Here is a 21248-nt window from a genome sequence, read left to right as displayed (position 1 = left end):
TGCATGTATGTATATATATATATATATATATTTATATTTACACAGATGTAGCCATGTTCATTATTGCTGCTACTATGCCATACAGGTGTCCTATTCGCACCATACAAATAGCACAGGTAGGCACACTGCTGTGTGGTGATTGCTCATACTAATAAAAACTACAATACAGTACAGTGCTAAATAGCAGTGGATGGATATGGCACTACAGAATACTGTACAATGTAGCAAGACCTGACAAGCGGGCCAGTGCACAGTAAATACAGTAGATAATAATACTGCAAAACAGAGTAGGAAATCACTGGAATGGCAGGCACCCAGTGACAACTTGCCTTACAACTGAACATTCTCCTTACAACTGAACCCGCTGAGTTGAGACATAGAACTATAAAAAAATAAAAATATTACAATGAGCAACATCACTATGTCCCTGCAGGTGTCAGTCACCTGTCTCCATGGTTCTCTTGGCATAGTGGTATTTCCAATGTTTACCATACCCATGAGCTAGGGTTCAATTTCCACAAAGGATACACTTGTATTGTATATCTGTGTAAAAAGTAGCATTCACAGCTTTTTTCTAATATTCCCAAAATATGTTCTGTCATGCTTCAAATAGAGACTCAGACATTCACACAGATATACAGTCAAAATTAGTAAAAAGCTGTGGATGCTATGTTTTACACAGATATACAATACAAGTCTGATGCAGAGTTGAATTCATGTCTACTTGAAGAACTTTTCTCACATGTTTTCACACTGCACATGCTCTGGAACCAATTATATAAAACTACGGGTGATGTAATGCCGGGTGTAGTACTGCTGACCGGCGGTCAGGAGACCGCCGGTCAGCTTACCGATCCCGGGACCCCGGCAGCATACCGACGCCGGGATCCCGGCGGGGAGGGGCAAGTGCAGCAAGCTCCTTGCGGGATCACTGCGCTCGCCACGCTGCGGGCTCGGTGGCGACCTGTGGTCGCCACAGGTTCTATTACCACTCTATGGGTGTCATGGAAATAGTCCCTGTTGGTCGGCATGCCGACCATCGGGATAGTGAGCCGTCGGGCTGGTGGAGGAGGTCATGTGACTGTCGGTCAGCTGACCGGCGGTCACATGAATACCACCCGTAATGCCATATACAGATGATCCAGAGTCATATGCATTTCAGTCACACTGAAACTGGGCATTCTTGATGAAATTAGGAGATATACATAGTTTGCATATGTTTAAATACATCTGATATCAGACAAATGTTTTGCACCAGGGATAGGGCTGGTTTAAATGTGCACTGATAATGATGACAGTGATCAAGCCAAGCATATGGGGTGGTCTAACCACAGAATCTCTCTAGTAGCCCACAATCTTGAGGCTCTTAAAAAATCTAGGAGCTCGCATGACATCTTGCAAGGGCATCAGTTCAACAGAAATCTGTGAGAAAGTATTTTGTGCCCTAATGACATACAGTATCTTAGCTGTAAATTCCCCAAATTATACAGAAATTTAGAGTTAGCCTGATCATTTTGACCATTCATAATTTTAACAGCATTAATAAAGTGTATATGCATCACATATTAATGACTAGATTTTCTGTTTATCCAAGCCCAAAAATAAAATCAAGAAATTTCAAGTATAAAAAAAAATGGAGCTGCCCCAAAGAATAAATGCAGGTGATATACTCAGCTGACACAAGGTACATAGATTGTTGCCACTTATTTAAATGAGCGTCCCAAGAAGACCAACATGGAGACCACATTTTCAGAAACCAGAGAATGCCATCAATATAATGTACTGTAGATAAACTAATTGCCAATCTACGTAGTATAAATATGTCAAAATAAGTAAATCTATGTTTTGTTGTGTATGTCTGTAAAGCAATGCAATTAAACATGGAATCTGATCCTTGCCTTTAAAAGTAAGAAGTGTAGACAATGTTTAGTTTACACTGCAAATAAGAATAAGAGGTAATGAGGCCCGGCTTTAAGTTTCGATTAAATGTTGCACAATAAAGAGGTTACATTAAAAGAAATAAAATCTGACATCTCAGCCAAGATAATCAGCTTCAGGCATTTGAATTTTGTGACACAAATGAAAGGGTTTTAATATCCAGAGATGGTGCTATTGATACAGATTTGAACCAATTTATTGCCAGCCTATAATAGTAGAAATATCTAAATTGGGTCTCCTTCTAACTACGGGGTTAGTATATAAACATGTAATCTACACTGCTGAGTCACATTATTATGACCACCTGCTACATTTGATGTCAGCAGCGTGTAGCCCATGAGGTATGTCACGTGTCATGCGCTGGCTTGGTGGGTATATATGGTGTGCGATAGGCCGACTGCACACATATCACTTGCTGCTGTCATGAGTAAAAGGAACGATTAATTTGAGTTGCAAAATGGGATGATTTTCAGCTTTTGGGCCAAGGGTGGCAGTATTTCTGAAACAGTGCAGTCTGTGAACTGTTTGTGTGCTGCAATGGTGAATATGTATCGTGAGTGGACAAATGGCACCATTGCAAATAACCAACATGGAAACTGTGGAGCATCACGTGCCATTGATGTGAGAGGTGAATGTCGGGTACGAAGGTGCATGAGGGCCAATCAACATACCACAGTGGAGCAGCTCACCATCAAAATGAACCTGGCACTACCAGATGTGTGTCTAAAACAACAGTTCAGCAAACATCTAGCTGCTGTCCATGTTGCGTATGGCGGTTAACCTGGCTATCAGCTGGTGGTCAATAATGTGACTCGAACATATGTATTAGAAAAGCAGGGCCTATACCAATTTATAACTTTACTTCATACTGTATGTCGATCCATATATGCTAAGAGGATAACTGCTACTTCCTCTAAATTTTTCTTCAATCACTCTTTTGTTAATCCACCAAGATAAAACAGGTTATAGATTTCGGGAAGAACTTTATAGGTGCTGACATTTCTAGCAGGGATAAAGGTTTGTCTATGAAACCATGTTGATCTTCCTCCAGACACAGTCATTTCATTCCCTTAGGCTTTCCACCAAGCTCTACAGAGGTTCTACACGTATAACAATTGAAATAATGTGATCCAACTACATTATTTATTTCTACCTGGGATTAATTTACTGTAGGGTGCCAAAAGGGTACTGATGTTGAATAATAGCTACTGTGAGACATTCAATCCTTGCAGGAAAAAACTACTACTTATTCAAAATAACACTTTGTCTACTGCAACAAAGTCTTAGAGAGGAGTACCAAAGACAGCTGTTTCTGTGCAGAAAGTCACCTGACCTGGACCAGCTCAGTAGGGTTATCCACATACTCATAATCCAGTTCTTGGATCTTGGCCACCAGTATGCACTCATAGGCTCTTTTCTCTGATATTCCAGGGTTCCTCAGCTCACAATATTTTGTTATCACCATAAAGCTGAGCAAAAAAGGTGATGTCCTATAGCTAACAGCAACAGTTCAGGACATGCAGAAAATTAACTTTAACAAGAATATAGAAATAGTGAAATTAAATACATTTCTCAAACCCATCCTGACTTTCCACTGCAACTTTTTTAAATGTAAATTGTACTGTAATTTAATATTTTTACATCACAAATAGCCAAAGCCACAGGGTGATTATACTGTATATGTTTAAAGAAACTTTCAGTTATAAAACCTAACTTCAGTTATTCCTGTTATTTTTAGGAAGGGGATTAAATCAGTCACAAGAAATTTATATTTGATCCCCCAGGGTGAATAAATTATCCCCGAAGTTATCCCGTAGACTGCACTTAATGGCGATTTGTTTTTGGATCTAAGCAGACATGAAAACAAATACATGATAAATAGCCTGTTATTGGGTGCAAAACTGTTAACACATAGGTTCGGGAACTTTTCCAAACTCTGGGGCAGATGTATCAACCAGGAGAAGACATAAGGAAGTGATAAATCAGTGATAGGTGCAAGGTGATAAAGGAACCAGCCAATCAGATCCTAACTGTTAATTTACATATTGGAGCTGATTGGCTGGTGCCTTTATCACCTTGCACATATCACTGGTTTATCACTTCCTTATGCCTTCTCCAGGTTAATACATCTGCCCCTCTATGTGTTAACAATAACAGCCTAATTAGATGGGCAAGAAAAAGGAGCTGTATTTGAATAGCCTGAGACAACCTCCTTTTTTCATCCCCATTAAATTAATGGGGCTAACTGAATTTGGCCCATATACTGTATGTTTGTGCAAATGTTTCTGAATCCAGTAATCTGTAATAAACACATTGGCATATCTATAATGGGTTCATGGTTTGCTGTGCACATAGAGTTCATAGGGGCCCACACACCATACACCCTACAACCATTTAATTATATTTACTGCTTCATCGGCCTGGTGCTGGCTGCAGTGTTGCAAATATTACTAGGAAAATGGCCACCATGGCCATTTTCCATTGTTTCAAGCATGTGCAATAGAGATGTCCATGGCGCCCTGTTCCCAGAGACCTGCACATACGCAGTAGACTCTAGCACAATGCCAGAGTCTACTGCACCGCCGGAGAGAAAAAGGGCCCGATCGGAGCCTGCACATGAGCCTCTTCCTCCCTTAAAGCACCTCTGACAAAACACTTATGTTTCCTAAGGGACCGCAAGCCACTGAAAAAATGCCCATTCTCCTGATGACTTATCAAAGATTTCTGGCAAAGCAATGAAGTAAGTAGCAAGAAACAGATTACATTTTTCAGTATACACAATTCTGTGATTTAATGTTTGTTATTTAGATCAATTAAAGGCATGTAGTAATTTGCAAAATTAATATAAATTTAATATTAATATTAACAGCATAAATTTGTTTGCCCTAAGTCTACACCTTTGCATTCTCCCATTCAACCGTTTCAGTCATGCAGATTTGTATTGTATTTTGAGGAATTTCTGTTTATGTGCATGCTGGCAAAATTAAGACTATCCCTTCAAGGTATGGTATACAATTATTTTTGAATCAACAATCATTCTCTTAATTTTAATCTATCTCTTGTTGATGCATCAATTAAATTGCTTTATTGATGGTCTAAAGTTATTGGTTTATACCAGCATAGTAAATTTCCATGTATAACGTTACTTGATTGTTCTAAAAGACAGCCCATTGAAAGTGGCATTTTCAATGGGTTGTCTGCTCTGCCTTTGGGTGATCTGCTCGGCTGGAGACGGAGGCTAGTCGGGAGATCACATCCCTGTGAGGAATGTCTATGCCCATGTGATGCATGATCACAACCCTTTCTTGTTCTCACACAGCAGAGAAGTTGGGGCTGAATTACAGCCCCAGTCTATCCCTGCTCTTATTGCACTACCAGAAAGGTTCTACAGGTACCCACATTACTGGGATTGCCATGTGTTTCTCTGGAGGTTCATTATATGACCTTGTCCCATTTTTTTTGGGGGGTGGGGGGGTAGAATCAGGAGCATTACTCCAGCTAGCCCCCATTGCCAAGTGCTCAGATCCACCCAACTTCTCCTAAAAAGTAACAATATTTTTGTTTCCTGCAATCATTGCCATCCTGATGTGCTAATCTTAGCACATGCTGATACTATATGTGCAGACACAACACACACAATTAGGAGATTGAGATCATAAAAGTAGAAGAAATGGTGTTTGTGTTTAGAATTGTAGTTTATAGTTGACCTTTATGGGCTTTTGAGAAGCAATAATGTCCAGTAGAGGATTTACTTTGTCCACAAAAGCAAAAAATATAACATTATAACATACAGTATTCCTATACATGCCTGTACAAATACAGTCTAGCAAACATTGTAGTAGTGCATGGTTTACATTAATTCTCCTGAACCTTTGCTATGTACAGGAATGTAAAGGTCACATTGCCTACTGCAAAAAGACTACAACTCACTCTGCATTATTAAACGTCACTGTCAATAACACAGTGTGCCATGAGTTGCCTGATAAAGACTTGTGCTTTAAGAGCACCAATAAATGTTTAGAAAATAGAAGCTCACATTTTAAGCACAAAAACATAAAAACAGCCATGAATAATAATAATAACACTTGGCAGCACAGTACTTTATATCTGAAAAATCTGAAAAAGCAATGCAAAAAGACTACATATCAATTTTATTAGTCCATTACAACCATACTCATTTAACGTGGCTGGTATTGATAAGCCGTCCTTGTAAATATTTGAACTTGCATAATTTAGATCACTGCAAAGCACTCTGGACAACTGTAAAACCTCTCCAGATATTGGCACATGACGGGGGAGATAGAGTTCATTATTATCAAAGGCCGAGGTATAAATCTTAATTATCGCCTTTCTTTAATGAGATTCTAGCCAAATGTGTTTGCATAAGGCATGTAAGCAGGCATACGTTTTCATGCGTCTAAATTTATAATAAATAAAAATAAGGAAAAAATATCTTTATTGGGCAATTTGCTATTTTTGCAAGGTATGTAATTTGCTGACCCTGGTTTATCTGTGTTATAAATCAGATTAGTAGGGGCAAGAAAAGGTTATGCTTAATTTTAAAAAAAAAGCTGAACTATAACATCTCTTAAGGAGATTTGAGAGCAAATAAAAATCAGCCATTCTGCATCTAACTTTAAGTTAGGAGTGTAGTGAAAACTGCAGGTACTCACCACCTCCCAGCTCCTCTCCTTGTTGAGTGCAATCACCACAAGCGCAGGATTGATGAGATACCCATCTTCATTAAATGAGAAGTCCTTTCCTCCCCAGGAGATGTTCATGAAATATCTGTTAAGAGAGCATGCCAGTCTTATTAGATGACAGCAGAGATGCACTACATTTGGTATTCTACTCGAGGGTCCTTATGGTTGATTGCTATTTTTACTGAATTTTGGTAGATTAGTCAATCTGCGGTCCTGACTGACATAGGCCATTAATCTTTCCATAGCTGACATGTTGTTAAAAACATAGCTAACAAATCCGTTAAATATGTGTTTAGAAGTGAAAGTCGTTTTGAGGAATTCATCTACTGCTTATAGTGTATTCTTGACACTTTCTATTTACTAGTAAGGATAACCTGCAGACCTCATTTAGTACAATTTGCAATATGTATCAGCATAGTTCACTCATGTTCCCCTACTTGAAATCTTTAACTTGGAATTGTGGTGTTCCTAGAAATTAACTCCTTATTAAATAATAATTCATAGGGTTATATTGATAATAGGCCTGTATACAGTTACTATCCACTTTTAGAAAGTACGGGAAAACATATGACAAAGAACATCATGAACCAATATTTCTGCCATGTCATTATGGTGTATGCAATTTAAAGTTTTACAGTGTATTGAAGACTATCTGATCTTAAACCATGCACTTGACTCATGACCAATGCTTAATACCTCAGTAGCTCAGAAGCAGTCGTTGCTAAGCATAGTAGATAGATATATACATTTCTGTTAAAGGGGAAGTAAACTTGGAATAATACAATATGAAGTGATGGGAAATGGTTTCTGTTAGGTGGGATCTGAAGAAGGAATTATAATGCAGTACATAAATTATGTTGCTTATTAAACAATATTTAATAAAAACAGTGACCCGCCAAACTCTAATGAGAACAAATACAATAGTTATAATAAAGCAAAACAAAATTTACAAAAGTACAAAACAACAAAGGGTAATTTATTAGTCCTAAAAGATGCTGAAACGTATGCCCTTATTTATCAATGAGTAATAAATTTCACTGTGAGTGATAAATTTCACCAGCCAATCCGCTCCTGTCATTTTTCAAACATATGCCCTTCTTTATCAATGAGTGATAAATTTCACTGTGAGTAATAAATTGCACTAGCCAATCAGCTCCTAACTGCCGTGTTACAGTGGGCCAGATGCATAATCGCTTGGAAAGTGATAAAATGAGAGTGAAAAAGTACCAGCCAATCAGCTCCTAACTGACATTTTTCAAACACAGCCCGTGACATGGAAGTTAGGAGCTGATTGGCTGGTGCTTTTTCAGTCTCCATTTTGTCACTCTCCAAGTGATGATGCATCTAGCCTTCTGTTTGAAAAATGATAGGAGTGGATTGGCCGGTGTAGTTTATCACTCATAGTGAAATTTATCATTCATTGATAAATAAGGGCAACAGTCTGTAACATGGCAGTTAGGAGCTGATTGGGTGGTGCAATATATCACTCACAGTGAAATTTATCACTAAGGGCATAAGTTTTGTGCAAAATATTTGCCAGCCTAGCTCATACATAACTGTGCATTGTGTGAGATCTGGTCTCTCTTTATTTCATTGTGTGTGTTAGAACGTTTTATTACATAGATAAAAATTTGAGAGCATATATTCTAATTGTGCTTATCCACATAAATGGCTTCTGGATGGTACATATGCCATCCCATTTAAAATATAAAAATATGAATAATAAAATATAATAATAAAATAATAATAATAATAATAATAATAATATAAATACAGCATAAGTCCCATTTTTCGAATTTCTTGAGCAACTACAAAAAACATTTACTTGATAACAACACCGTAAAAATTTAAAATAGCAAAAATATACTACTTTTTTACATTTACATATCTTGTCCAGTAAATTTTAATCTATTTTTTGTGCAAGGGAAGAGCTTAGGGTAGAGACCTTGGAGTTCTTATGATGCCTACCCTCCACTGTTGCATATTTCCCCATCATCTTAAAATGGAGGATGGTGCCAAAGCTACTGCTACTCTCTTATCCTGCCAGGATGCTGCTTTTCAGTGCCAACTAGGGATAGACATTAATAGAAAAATGAAGGGGTATGCGCTGCGCTCAACCTTTCATGTTTTATCTGTTCTATGTCTTTTGTAACAAATGAAAGATACAAAACATGAAAATAAAGATACAAATGCTTTACTTCGTTGTCAAGGTATAAAACGTGTACATATGAGAACAGAGTATAGACTCCTATGCAAAGAAAAAGAAGGGGTAGGAGAGGTGAGAAGAACCTGAAACAGTGGATATGATAGGGATAGAGGGAGAAATTTAGAATAATGTATAAACAATGAGTACACAGATTAAAACAATTGATATGTTGTGTTAAAATAAGAATTTACTTACCGATAATTCTATTTCTCGTAGTCCGTAGTGGATGCTGGGGACTCCGTCAGGACCATGGGGAATAGCGGGCTCCGCAGGAGACAGGGCACATCTAAAAAAGCTTTTAGGTCACATGGTGTGTACTGGCTCCTCCCCCTATGACCCTCCTCCAAGCCTCAGTTAGGTACTGTGCCCGGACGAGCGTACACAATAAGGAAGGATCTTGAATCCCGGGTAAGACTCATACCAGCCACACCAATCACACCGTACCACTTGTGATCTGAACCCAGTTAACAGTATGATAACAAAACGAAGTAGCCTCTGAAAAGATGGCTCACAACAAGAATAACCCGATTTTTGTAACAATAACTATGTACAAGCATTGCAGACAAACCGCACTTGGGATGGGCGCCCAGCATCCACTACGGACTACGAGAAATAGAATTATCGGTAAGTAAATTCTTATTTTCTCTAACGTCCTAGTGGATGCTGGGGACTCCGTCAGGACCATGGGGATTATACCAAAGCTCCCAAACGGGCGGGAGAGTGCGGATGACTCTGCAGCACCGAATGAGAGAACTCCAGGTCCTCCTTAGCCAGAGTATCAAATTTGTAAAATTTTACAAACGTGTTCTCCCCTGACCACGTAGCTGCTCGGCAAAGTTGTAATGCCGAGACCCCTCGGGCAGCCGCCCAAGATGCGCCCACTTTCCTAGTGGAGTGGGCCTTTACAGATTTAGGCTGTGGCACGCCTGCCACAGAATGTGCAAGTTGGATTGTGCTACAGATCCAACTTGCAATCGTCTGTTTAGACGCAGGAGCACCCATCTTGTTGGGTGCATACAATATAAACAGCAAGTCAGACTTTCTGACTCCAGCCGTCCTAAACTATATATATATATATATATTTTTTTAGGGTCCTGACAACGTCTAGTAACTTGGAGTCCTCCAAGTCCCTAGAAGCCGCAGGCACCATAATAGGTTGTTTCAGGTGAAAAACCTGACACCCCCTTAGGAAGAAAAATGGAGACGAGTCCCAGTTCTGCCCTGTCCGAACGGAAAATTAAATATGGGCTTTTGTAAGACAAAGCCGCCCATTCTGACAATCGCCTGGCCGAGGCCAGGACCAACAGCATGGTCACTGTCCATGTGAGATATTGGTCAACAGCATGTTCACTTTCCATGTGATATATTTCAAATCCACAGATTTGAGCGGTTCAAACCAATATGATTTTAAGGAATCCCAACACTATGTTGAGATCCCACGGTGCCACTAGAGGCACAAAAAGGGGTGTATATGCAATACTCCCTTGACAATCTGGACTTCAGGAACTGAAGTCAATTCTTTTCGGAAGAAATTCTACAGGGCCGAAACTTAAAACCTTAAAGAACCCCAATTTTAGGCTCAAAACACTCCTGTTTTCAGGAAGTGTAGAAATCGACCTAGTTGAATTTTCTTCGTGGGGCCTTCCTGGCCTCACCCACGCAACATATTTTCACCACATGTGGTGATGACGTTGTGCGGTCACCTCCTTCCTGGTTTGACCAGGGTAGGTATGACCTCTTATGGAATGCCTTTTTCCTTCAGGATCCGGCATTCAACCGCCATGCCGTCAAACGCAGCCGCGGTAAGTCTTGGAATAGACATGGTACCTGCTGAAGCAAGTCCCTTCTTAGCTACCCAGGCCCTTAGTCCTCTGTGAGCATCTCTTGAAGTTCCGGGTACCAAGTCCCTCTTGGCCAATCCGGAGTCACGAGTATAGTTCATACTCCTCTATGTCTTATAATTCTCAATACCTTGGTTATGAGAAGCAGAGGAGGGAACACATACACCGACTGTTACACCCACGGTGTTACCAGGACATCCACAGCTATCGCCTGAAGGTCTCATGACCTGGCGCAATACCTGTCCCGTTTTTTGTTCGGGCGGGACGCCATCATTTCCACCTTTGGTCTTTGCCAATGGCTCACAATCATGCGGAAAAACTTCCCTATGAAGTTCCCACTCTCCCAGGTGGAGGTCATGCCTGCTGAGGAAGTCTGCTTCCCAGTCGTCCACTCCCGGAGAGAACACTGCTGACAGTGCTATCACATGATTTTCCGCCTAGCGAAAAATCCTTGCAGTTTTTTCACTGCCCTCCAGCTTCTTGTGTCGCCCTTTCTGTTTACGTGGGCGACTACCGTGATGTTATCCCACTGGATCAATACCGGCTGACCTTGAAGCAGAGGTCTTGCTAAGTTTAGAGCCTTATAATTTTGCTCTTAGCTCCATCTATGTGGAGAGAATTCTCCAGACTTGATCACACTTTCCTGGAAATTTTTTCCCTGTGTGACTGCTCCCCAGCCTCTCAGGCTGGCCTCCGTGGTCACCAGCATCCAATCCTGAATGCTGAATCTGTGGCCCTCTAGAAGATGAGCACTCTGTAATCACCACAGGAGAGACACCCTTGTCCTTGGATATAGGGTTATCCGCTGATGCATCTGAAGATGCGATCCGGACCATTTGTCCAGCAGATCCCACTGAAGAGTTCTTGCGTGAAATCTGCCGAATGGAATTGCTTCGTAATAAGCCACCATTTTTACCAGGACTCTTGTGCAATGATGCACTGACACTTTTCCTGGTTTTAGGAGGATCCCGATTAGCTCGGATAACTCCCTGGCTTTCTCCTCTGGGAGAAACACCTTTTTCTGGACTGTGTCCAGAATCATCCCTAGGAACAGTAGACGTGTCCTCGGAAAAGCTACGATTTTGGAATATTTAGAATCCACTCGTGCTGTCGTAGAACTATTAAAGATAGTGCTACTCCGACCTCCAACTGTTCTCTGGACCTTGCCCTTATCAGGAAAGCGTCCAAGTTTCTTTTAAGAAGAATCATCATTTCGGCCATTACCTTGGTAAAGACCCGGGGCGCCGTGGACAATCCAAACGGCAGCGTCTGAACTGATAGTGACAGTTCTGTACCACGAACCTGAAGTACCCTTGGTGAGAAGGGCAAATTTGGACATGTAGGTAAAGGTCCCTGATATCCAGTGACACCATCTCGTCCCCTTCTTCCTGGTTCGCTATCACTGCTCTGAGTGACTCCATCTTGATTTGAACGCTTGTATGTAAGTGTTCAAATATTCCAGATCTCACCGAGCCGTTTGGCTTCAGTACCACAATATAGTGTGGAATAATACCCCCTCCCTTGTTGTAGGAGGGGTACCTTGATTATCACCTGCTGGGAATACAGCCTGTGAATTGTTTCCAATACTGCCTCCCTGTCGGAGGTAGACGTTGGTAAAACAGACTTCCGGAACTTGTGAGGAGGAGACGTCTCGAATTTCCAATGTACACCTGGGATACTACATGTAGGATCCAGGAGTCCCCTTGCGAGTGAGCCCACTGCGTGCTGAAACTCTTGAGATGACCCCCTACCGCACCTGAGTCCACTTGTACTGCCCCAGCGTCATGCTGCGGACTTGGCAGAAGCTGTGAAGGGCTTCTGTTCCTGGGAATGGGCTGCTTGCTGCAGTCTTCTTCCCTTTCCTCTACCCCTGGGCAGATATGACTGGCCTTTGCCCGCCTGCCCGTATGGGGACGAAAGGACTGAGACTGAAAAGACTGTGTCCTTTTCTGCTGAGATGTGACTCGGGGAACAAAAGGTGGATTTTTCAGCTGTTGCCATGGCCACCAGGTCCGATGGACCGCCCCTTTATACGGCAATACTTCCATGTGCCGTCTGGAATCTGCCTCACCTGACCACTGTCGTGTCTTCGTCTGGCAGATATGGACATCACATTTACTCTTGATGCCAGAATGCAAATATCCCTCTGCGCATCACGCATATATAGAAATGCAACCTTAAAATGCTCTATAGACAATAAAATCTTGTCCCTGTCAAGGGTATCAAAATTTTCAGTCAGGAAATCCGACCAAGCCCCCTCAGCGCTGCACATCCAGTCTGAGGCGATTGCTGGTCGTAGTATAACACCAGTATGTGTGTATATACTTCTTAGGCTATTTTTCAGCTTCCTATCAGCTGGCTCCTTGAGGGCGGCCGTATCTGGAGACGGTAACGCCACTTGTTTTTATAAGCGTGTGAGCGCCTTATCCACCCTAAGGTGTGTTTCCCAACTCGCCCTTACTTCTGGCGTGAAAGGGTATACCGCCCATAACTTTCTATCGGAGGAAACCCACGTATCATCACACACTTCATTTAATTTATCTGATTCAGGCAAAACTACAAGTAGTTTATTCACACCCTACAAAATACCCTTATTTGTGGTACTTGTAGTATCAGAAATATGTAACACCTCCTTCATGCCCTTAACATGTAACGTGTGGCCCTAAAGGAAAATACGTTTGTTTCTTCACCGTCGACACTGGAGTCAGTGTCCCTGAGGTAAATGGGCGTTTTTACAAGCCCCTGACGGTGTCTGAGACGCCTGGACAGGTACTAATTTGTTTGCCGGTCGTCTCATGTCGTCAACCGGCTCGCAGCGTGTTGACATGATCACGTACTTCCACAAGTAAGCCATCCATTCCGGTGTCGACTCCCTAGAGAGTGACATCACCATTACAGGCAATTTGCTCCGCCTCCTCACCAACATTTTCCTCATACATGTCGACACACACGTACCGACCTACAGCACACACACAGGGAATGCTCTGATAGAGGACAGGACCCACTAGCCCTTTGGGGAGACAGAGGGAGAGTTTGCCAGCACACACCAAAATGCTATAATTATACAGGGACAACCTTTATAAAAGTGTTCCTCCCTTATAGCATTTAATATATATTTATATCGCCAAATCAGTGCCCCCCCTCTCTGTTTTAACCCTGTTTCTGTAGTGCAGTGCAGGGGAGAGCATGGGAGCCTTCCCCTCAGCCTTTCTGTGAGGGAAAATGGCGCTGTGTGCTGAGGAGAATAAGCTCCGCCCCTTTTTCGGCGGGTTTTTTCTCCCGGTTTTTAAGAACTGGCCTGGGTTAAAATACATACATATAGCCTTAATGGCTATATGTGATGTATTTATTTTGCCAATAAGGTACTTATATTGCTGCCCAGGGCGCCCCCAGCAGCGCCCTGCACCCTCCGTGACTAGGTCAGTGAGCCGTGTGACAACAATGGCGCACAGCTGCAGTGCTGTGCGCTACCTTCATGAAGACTGTGAAGTCTTCTGCCGCCTGTTTCCGGACCTCCGTTCTGCCGTCTTCTTCAGCGTCTGTAAGGGGGATCGGCGGCGCGGCTCCGGGACGAACCCCAGGCTGACCTGTGTTCCGACTCCCTCTGGAGCTCAGTGTCCAGTAGCCTAAGATCCCAATCCATCCTGCACGCAGGTGAGTTGGAGATCTCTCCCCTAAGTCCCTCGTTGCAGTGATCCTGTTGCCAGCAGGAATCACTGAATGAAACCTAAAAAAAAACTTTTCTAAACAGCTCTTTAAGAGAGCCACCTAGATTGCACCCTTCTCGGACGGGCACAAAAACCTAACTGAGGCTTGGAGGAGGGTCATAGGGGGAGGAGCCAGTACACACCATGTGACCTAAAAGCTTTTTTAGATGTGCCCTGTCTCCTGCGGAGCCCGCTATTCCCCATGGTCCTGACGGAGTCCCCAGCATCCACTAGGACGTTAGAGAAAAAATGAAAAGGGTTTTCTTTGTGTCAAAAATAGGTGAGTCTATTTCCTGATGTAATAAACGGTGTACTATCCAAAGATTGTAGTTCGATGAGGATGTGCGCACAACTCTGTATTTATGAACAATGTTCCCGATATATATTGAGCAGGATTGATGTTTGAAAGTCAATTTGAGTATATAGCAGAAAGGGTGTGGGTGGCGGCTTCCTGCTCACTCACTGGAGATGGAAAAGGGGGTTAATGTGTAACACTCACTAAATGGTGTAAGAGAATGCAGTGAAATCCTGACAATACTTACCAGACCTAGATCATGCAGTTGTCATTGTGATCCTTTTGAGATGACAGAGAGGTAAGGAGGTCTACTCTTTGTTGTAAGGAATAATTGCAAATGTCTTTAAAAAGGTTTATCTTCATTCAATAAGAAAGTACCACTGCTCAGTTTGGAGCAACTGCAATAACCACTTTACATCAATATGTATATGTGCTAACTAATCATATTTAAAAGGAATACACATTAACAAAAGAATTGCATTTGATAATTACAGATCTATTTATGCATAAATGGAAACAATACCACATAGCATTCTATGCATTTTGACACTTCATAAAACATCAAATAAATATAATAGAGGAAACAGCTCCTGTATGTCCCTGCATCCTTTTCCTCCTCTAACTACTAACAGGGTTAATGTCATTAAAATATAGCAGTCCTATGTGCATGTGGTTTTCTAACTTTAAGTTACCCACTGAAAATATGCCTCAGCATCATAACTATATGCATGCATCTAAATACACTTATAACTGAATAATCCCATGTACCCTAACTCCAGGCTATTCCTGGTAGTCCCTCCTGGCCAGGATATTGTTGGTGCACTTTCTAAAGAGTGAATGAATGAGCTGAATGTTATTTTGCCAAGTTTGTAAATCCACTAGAAAATGAGTCAGTTTTGAGGGTTCTGCAGTCTGGCTGTAAGGAAAGGTCACTGAGCCATGACCTGTTGTTTTGAGTCATGCTCTCTCCTGCTTGCTATATGAAATAGAGACAGGGCATTAACAGTAATCAAGGTTACTTTGCTGTCCCATATGTTGAGAGTCGATTTATAGCTATTCCCCTATCATTTTCCTTTTGTTTTGATGTTGCAACACAGTTTATAGGCTTTGGAGACAGTATTATGCCGATGGAGTAAATAGGGAGAAGCCGCTCTAAGAAGCCTCTTCTACTCCTTCCTTTTGAGGCTTTAGACCGTTTTGACTGACGCGTTAGGTTAATACTGTTCCCCTACCATATACAGTAGCCAGGTGTTATGTGAGTAAATCATTAATGGCCAGTCAGTCTCTTAACAAGCATGATGCTATTTAGCACTTGTTCAATTGAGGGCTAGCTGTCTAGCTAGGGCAGAGGGGATATTGTTCTGCTCTACACCTGCTGCTAATAGTGTCGTGCAGCATTTGTAGCCATATTGGTATCAGTGCTGGGTCGCATAACTTAGGCTGTGCGAAAGTGAGGTACATCACCCACCTCACCGCTGCTCTCTCCTTCACTCAGGTCCCCAGACAGCTGCTGCTTTACTCTGTCCCTCCAGGCTGTCATTAACAGTATCCGATTGCAATGGTTGCTGGGGACTAGCCTCAAGTGTCTTTTCCACCCATAATATGTCCGTCTCCCATTGCCTCCTGTACTCTGTCCCCCTGCCAGCACACCAGACCTCTTGTTAGAGGGCAGCAAGGATCCTGCTTCCTGGACCGTTACCTCAGCTCTCCCAACTGTCAGTCAGAACTTTTATTTATAACCTCTGGCTAAGTTGCCGGATCTATCTCGCCTGCAGCGTGAGCAGGTTCAAATCCTTCCTCTCACCAACTGTCCTCTGTAGTGTCCTTGCGCAGTCAGAGGCACATGAAAGCTCATTTAGCCCTGTCACTGTGGCAAAACTGTGATTGAAAGCTCTACCAGTAAATATGATGGCACAGCATAAATTAATATACGTTTTATATACAGCAGGACTCAACATGTAGGTACACCGAGGGTCTGGGGTACCACAAATAGCTCTCTGATACCTGATTGTCATTCGTATCTGAATAGCGGTAAAGAGCTGTTGAAAAACTCCTTCTTTCCCGTAGAGATGTGCACTTGAAATTTTTCGGGTTTTGTGTTTTGGTTTTGGGTTCGGTTCCGCGGCCGTGTTTTGGGTTCAACCGCGTTTTGGCAAAACCTCACTGAATTTTTTTTGTCGGATTCGGGTGTGTTTTGGATTCGGGTGTTTTTTTCAAAAAACACTAAAAAACAGCTTAAATCATAGAATTTGGGGGTCATTTTGATCCCAAAGTATTATTAACCTCAAAAACCATAATTTCCACTCATTTTCGGCTATTCTGAATACCTCACACCTCACAATATTATTTTTAGTCCTAAAATTTGCATCGAGGTCGCTTGATGACTAAGCTAAGCGACCCTAGTGGCCGACACAAACACCTGGCCCATCTAGGAGTGGCACTGCAGTGTCACGCAGGATGGCCCGTCCAAAAAACACTCCCCAAACAGCACATGACGCAAAGAAGAAAAAAAGAGGCGCAATGATGTAGCTGTGTGAGTAAGATAAGCGACCCTAGTGGCCGACACAAACACCTGGCCCATCTAGGAGTGGCACTGCAGTGTCACGCAGGATGGCCCTTCCAAAAAACACTCCCCAAACAGCACATGACGCAAAGAAGAAAAAAAGAGGCGCATTGAGGTAGCTGTGTGAGTAAGATAAGCGACCCTAGTGGCCGACACAAACACCTGGCCCATCTAGGAGTGGCACTGCAGTGTCACGCAGGATGGCCCTTCCAAAAAACACTCCCCAAACAGCACATGACGCAAAGAAGAAAAAAAGAGGCGCAATGAGGTAGCTGTGTGAGTAAGCTAAGCGACCCTAGTGGCCGACACAAACACCTGGCCCATCTAGGAGTGGCACTGCAGTGTCACGCAGGATGGCCCTTCCAAAAAACACTCCCCAAACAGCACATGACGCAAAGAAGAAAAAAAGAGGCGCAATGAGGTAGCTGTGTGAGTAAGATAAGCGACCCTAGTGGCCGACACAAACACCTGGCCCATCTAGGAGTGGCACTGCAGTGTCACGCAGGATGGCCCTTCCAAAAACACTCCCCAAACAGCACATGACGCAAAGAAGAAAAAAAGAGGCGCATTGAGGTAGCTGTGTGAGTAAGATAAGCGACCCTAGTGGCCGACACAAACACCTGGCCCATCTAGGAGTGGCACTGCAGTGTCACGCAGGATGGCCCTTCCAAAAAACACTCCCCAAACAGCACATGACGCAAAGAAGAAAAAAAGAGGCGCAATGAGGTAGCTGTGTGAGTAAGCTAAGCGACCCTAGTGGCCGACACAAACACCTGGCCCATCTAGGAGTGGCACTGCAGTGTCACGCAGGATGGCCCTTCCAAAAAACACTCCCCAAACAGCACATGACGCAAAGAAGAAAAAAAGAGGCGCAATGAGGTAGCTGTGTGAGTAAGCTAAGCGACCCTAGTGGCCGACACAAACACCTGGCCCATCTAGGAGTGGCACTGCAGTGTCACGCAGGATGGCCCTTCCAAAAAACACTCCCCAAACAGCACATGACGCAAAGAAGAAAAAAAGAGGCGCAATGAGGTAGCTGTGTGAGTAAGATAAGCGACCCTAGTGGCCGACACAAACACCTGGCCCATCTAGGAGTGGCACTGCAGTGTCACGCAGGATGGCCCTTCCAAAAACACTCCCCAAACAGCACATGACGCAAAGAAGAAAAAAAGAGGCGCATTGAGGTAGCTGTGTGAGTAAGATAAGCGACCCTAGTGGCCGACACAAACACCTGGCCCATCTAGGAGTGGCACTGCAGTGTCACGCAGGATGGCCCTTCCAAAAAACACTCCCCAAACAGCACATGACGCAAAGAAGAAAAAAAGAGGCGCAATGAGGTAGCTGTGTGAGTAAGCTAAGCGACCCTAGTGGCCGACACAAACACCTGGCCCATCTAGGAGTGGCACTGCAGTGTCACGCAGGATGGCCCTTCCAAAAAACACTCCCCAAACAGCACATGACGCAAAGAAGAAAAAAAGAGGCGCAATGAGGTAGCTGTGTGAGTAAGCTAAGCGACCCTAGTGGCCGACACAAACACCTGGCCCATCTAGGAGTGGCACTGCAGTGTCACGCAGGATGGCCCTTCCAAAAAACACTCCCCAAACAGCACATGACGCAAATAAAAATGAAAGAAAAAAGAGGTGCAAGATGGAATTGTCCTTGGGCCCTCCCACCCACCCTTATGTTGTATAAACAGGACATGCACACTTTAACCAACCCATCATTTCAGTGACAGGGTCTGCCACACGACTGTGACTGAAATGACGGGTTGGTTTGGACCCCCACCGAAAAAGAAGCAATTAATCTCTCCTTGCACAAACTGGCTCTACAGAGGCAAGATGTCCACCTCATCATCATCCTCCAATATATCACCGTGTACATCCCGCTCCTCACAGATTATCAATTCGTCCCCACTGTAATCCACCATCTCAGCTCCCTGTGTACTTTGTGGAGGCAATTGCTGCTGGTCAATGTCTCCACGGAGGAATTGATTATAATTCATTTTAATGAACATCATCTTCTCCACATTTTCTGGAAGTAACCTCGTACGCCGATTGCTGACAAGGTGAGCGGCGGCACTAAACACTCTTTCGGAGTACACACTTGTGGGAGGGCAACTTAGGTAGAATAAAGCCAGTTTGTGCAAGGGCCTCCAAATTGCCTCTTTTTCCTGCCAGTATAAGTACGGACTGTCTGACGTGCCTACTTGGATGCGGTCACTCATATAATCCTCCACCATTCTTTCAATGGTGAGAGAATCATATGCAGTGACAGTAGGCAACATGTCCGTAATCGTTGTCAGGTCCTTCAGTCCGGACCAGATGTCAGCATCAGCAGTCGCTCCAGACTGCCCTGCATCACCGCCAGCGGGTGGGCTCGGAATTCTGAGCCTTTTCCTCGCACCCCCAGTTGCGGGAGAATGTGAAGGAGGAGATGTTGACAGGTCGCGTTCCGCTTGACTTGACAATTTTGTCACCAGCAGGTCTTTGAACCCCAGCAGACTTGTGTCTGCCGGAAAGAGAGATCCAAGGTAGGTTTTAAATCTAGGATCGAGCACGGTGGCCAAAATGTAGTGCTCTGATTTCAACAGATTGACCACCCGTGAATCCTTGTTAAGCGAATTAAGGGCTCCATCCACAAGTCCCACATGCCTAGCGGAATCGCTCCCTTTTAGCTCCTCCTTCAATGCCTCCAGCTTCTTCTGCAAAAGCCTGATGAGGGGAATGACCTGACTCAGGCTGGCAGTGTCTGAACTGACTTCACGTGTGGCAAGTTCAAAAGGTTGCAGAACCTTGCACAACGTTGAAATCATTCTCCACTGCGCTTGAGACAGGTACATTCCACCTCCTATATCGTGCTCAATTGTATAGGCTTGAATGGCCTTTTGCTGCTCCTCCAACCTCTGAAGCATATAGAGGGTTGAATTCCACCTCGTTACCACTTCTTGCTTCAGATGATGGCAGGGCAGGTTCAGTAGTTTTTGGTGGTGCTCCAGTCTTCTGTACGTGGTGCCTGTACGCCGAAAGTGTCCCGCAATTCTTCTGGCCACCGACAGCATCTCTTGCACGCCCCTGTCGTTTTTTAAAAAATTCTGCACCACCAAATTCAAGGTATGTGCAAAACATGGGACGTGCTGGAATTTGCCCATATTTAATGCACACACAATATTGCTGGCGTTGTCCGATGCCACAAATCCACAGGAGAGTCCAATTGGGGTAAGCCATTCCGCGATGATCTTCCTCAGTTGCCGTAAGAGGTTTTCAGCTGTGTGCGTATTCTGGAAACCGGTGATACAAAGCGTAGCCTGCCTAGGAAAGAGTTGGCGTTTGCGAGATGCTGCTACTGGTGCCGCCGCTGCTGTTCTTGCGGCGGGAGTCCATACATCTACCCAGTGGGCTGTCACAGTCATATAGTCCTGACCCTGCCCTGCTCCACTTGTCCACATGTCCGTGGTTAAGTGGACATTGGGTACAACTGCATTTTTTAGGACACTGGTGAGTCTTTTTCTGACGTCCGTGTACATTCTCGGTATCGCCTGCCTAGAGAAGTGGAACCTAGATGGTATTTGGTAACGGGGGCACACTACCTCAAGAAATTGTCTAGTTCCCTGTGAACTAACGGCGGATACCGGACACACGTCTAACACCAACATAGTTGTCAAGGCCTCAGTTATCCGCTTTGCAACAGGATGACTGCTGTGATATTTCATCTTCCTCGCAAAGGACTGTTGGACAGTCAATTGCTTGGTGGAAGTAGTAAAAGTGGGCTTACGACTTCCCCTCTGGGATGACCATCGACTCCCAGCAGCAACAACAGCAGCGCCAGCAGCAGTAGGCGTTACACGCAAGGATGCATCGGAGGAATCCCAGGCAGGAGAGGACTCGTCAGAATTGCCAGTGACATGGCCTGCAGGACTATTGGCATTTCTGGGGAAGGAGGAAATTGACACTGAGGGAGTTGGTGGGGTGGTTTGCGTGAGCTTGGTTACAAGAGGA

At 43.6% G+C, this 21248-nt stretch overlaps 1 protein-coding gene across 5 annotated transcripts in view; it reads right to left on the bottom strand.

Annotated features, from left to right (window-relative positions):
- The window catches only part of GRIN2D (glutamate ionotropic receptor NMDA type subunit 2D), a 1339090-nt gene that overhangs the window by 551286 nt on the left and 766556 nt on the right, over positions 1-21248 (bottom strand). For all 5 annotated transcript variants that reach the window (XM_063942779.1, XM_063942780.1, XM_063942778.1 and 2 more), the window contains one exon: positions 6612-6726. In XM_063942779.1, the coding sequence (XP_063798849.1) occupies positions 6612-6726 (115 nt within the window). The remainder of the gene's footprint in view (positions 1-6611; positions 6727-21248) is intronic.

This window comes from Pseudophryne corroboree, chromosome 10 (genome assembly GCF_028390025.1).
Source record: "Pseudophryne corroboree isolate aPseCor3 chromosome 10, aPseCor3.hap2, whole genome shotgun sequence".
Lineage (NCBI taxonomy): Eukaryota > Metazoa > Chordata > Amphibia > Anura > Myobatrachidae > Pseudophryne > Pseudophryne corroboree.
Note: the sequence above shows the minus strand (reverse complement) of the source record. Positions and strands in the feature narration are given on the sequence as shown.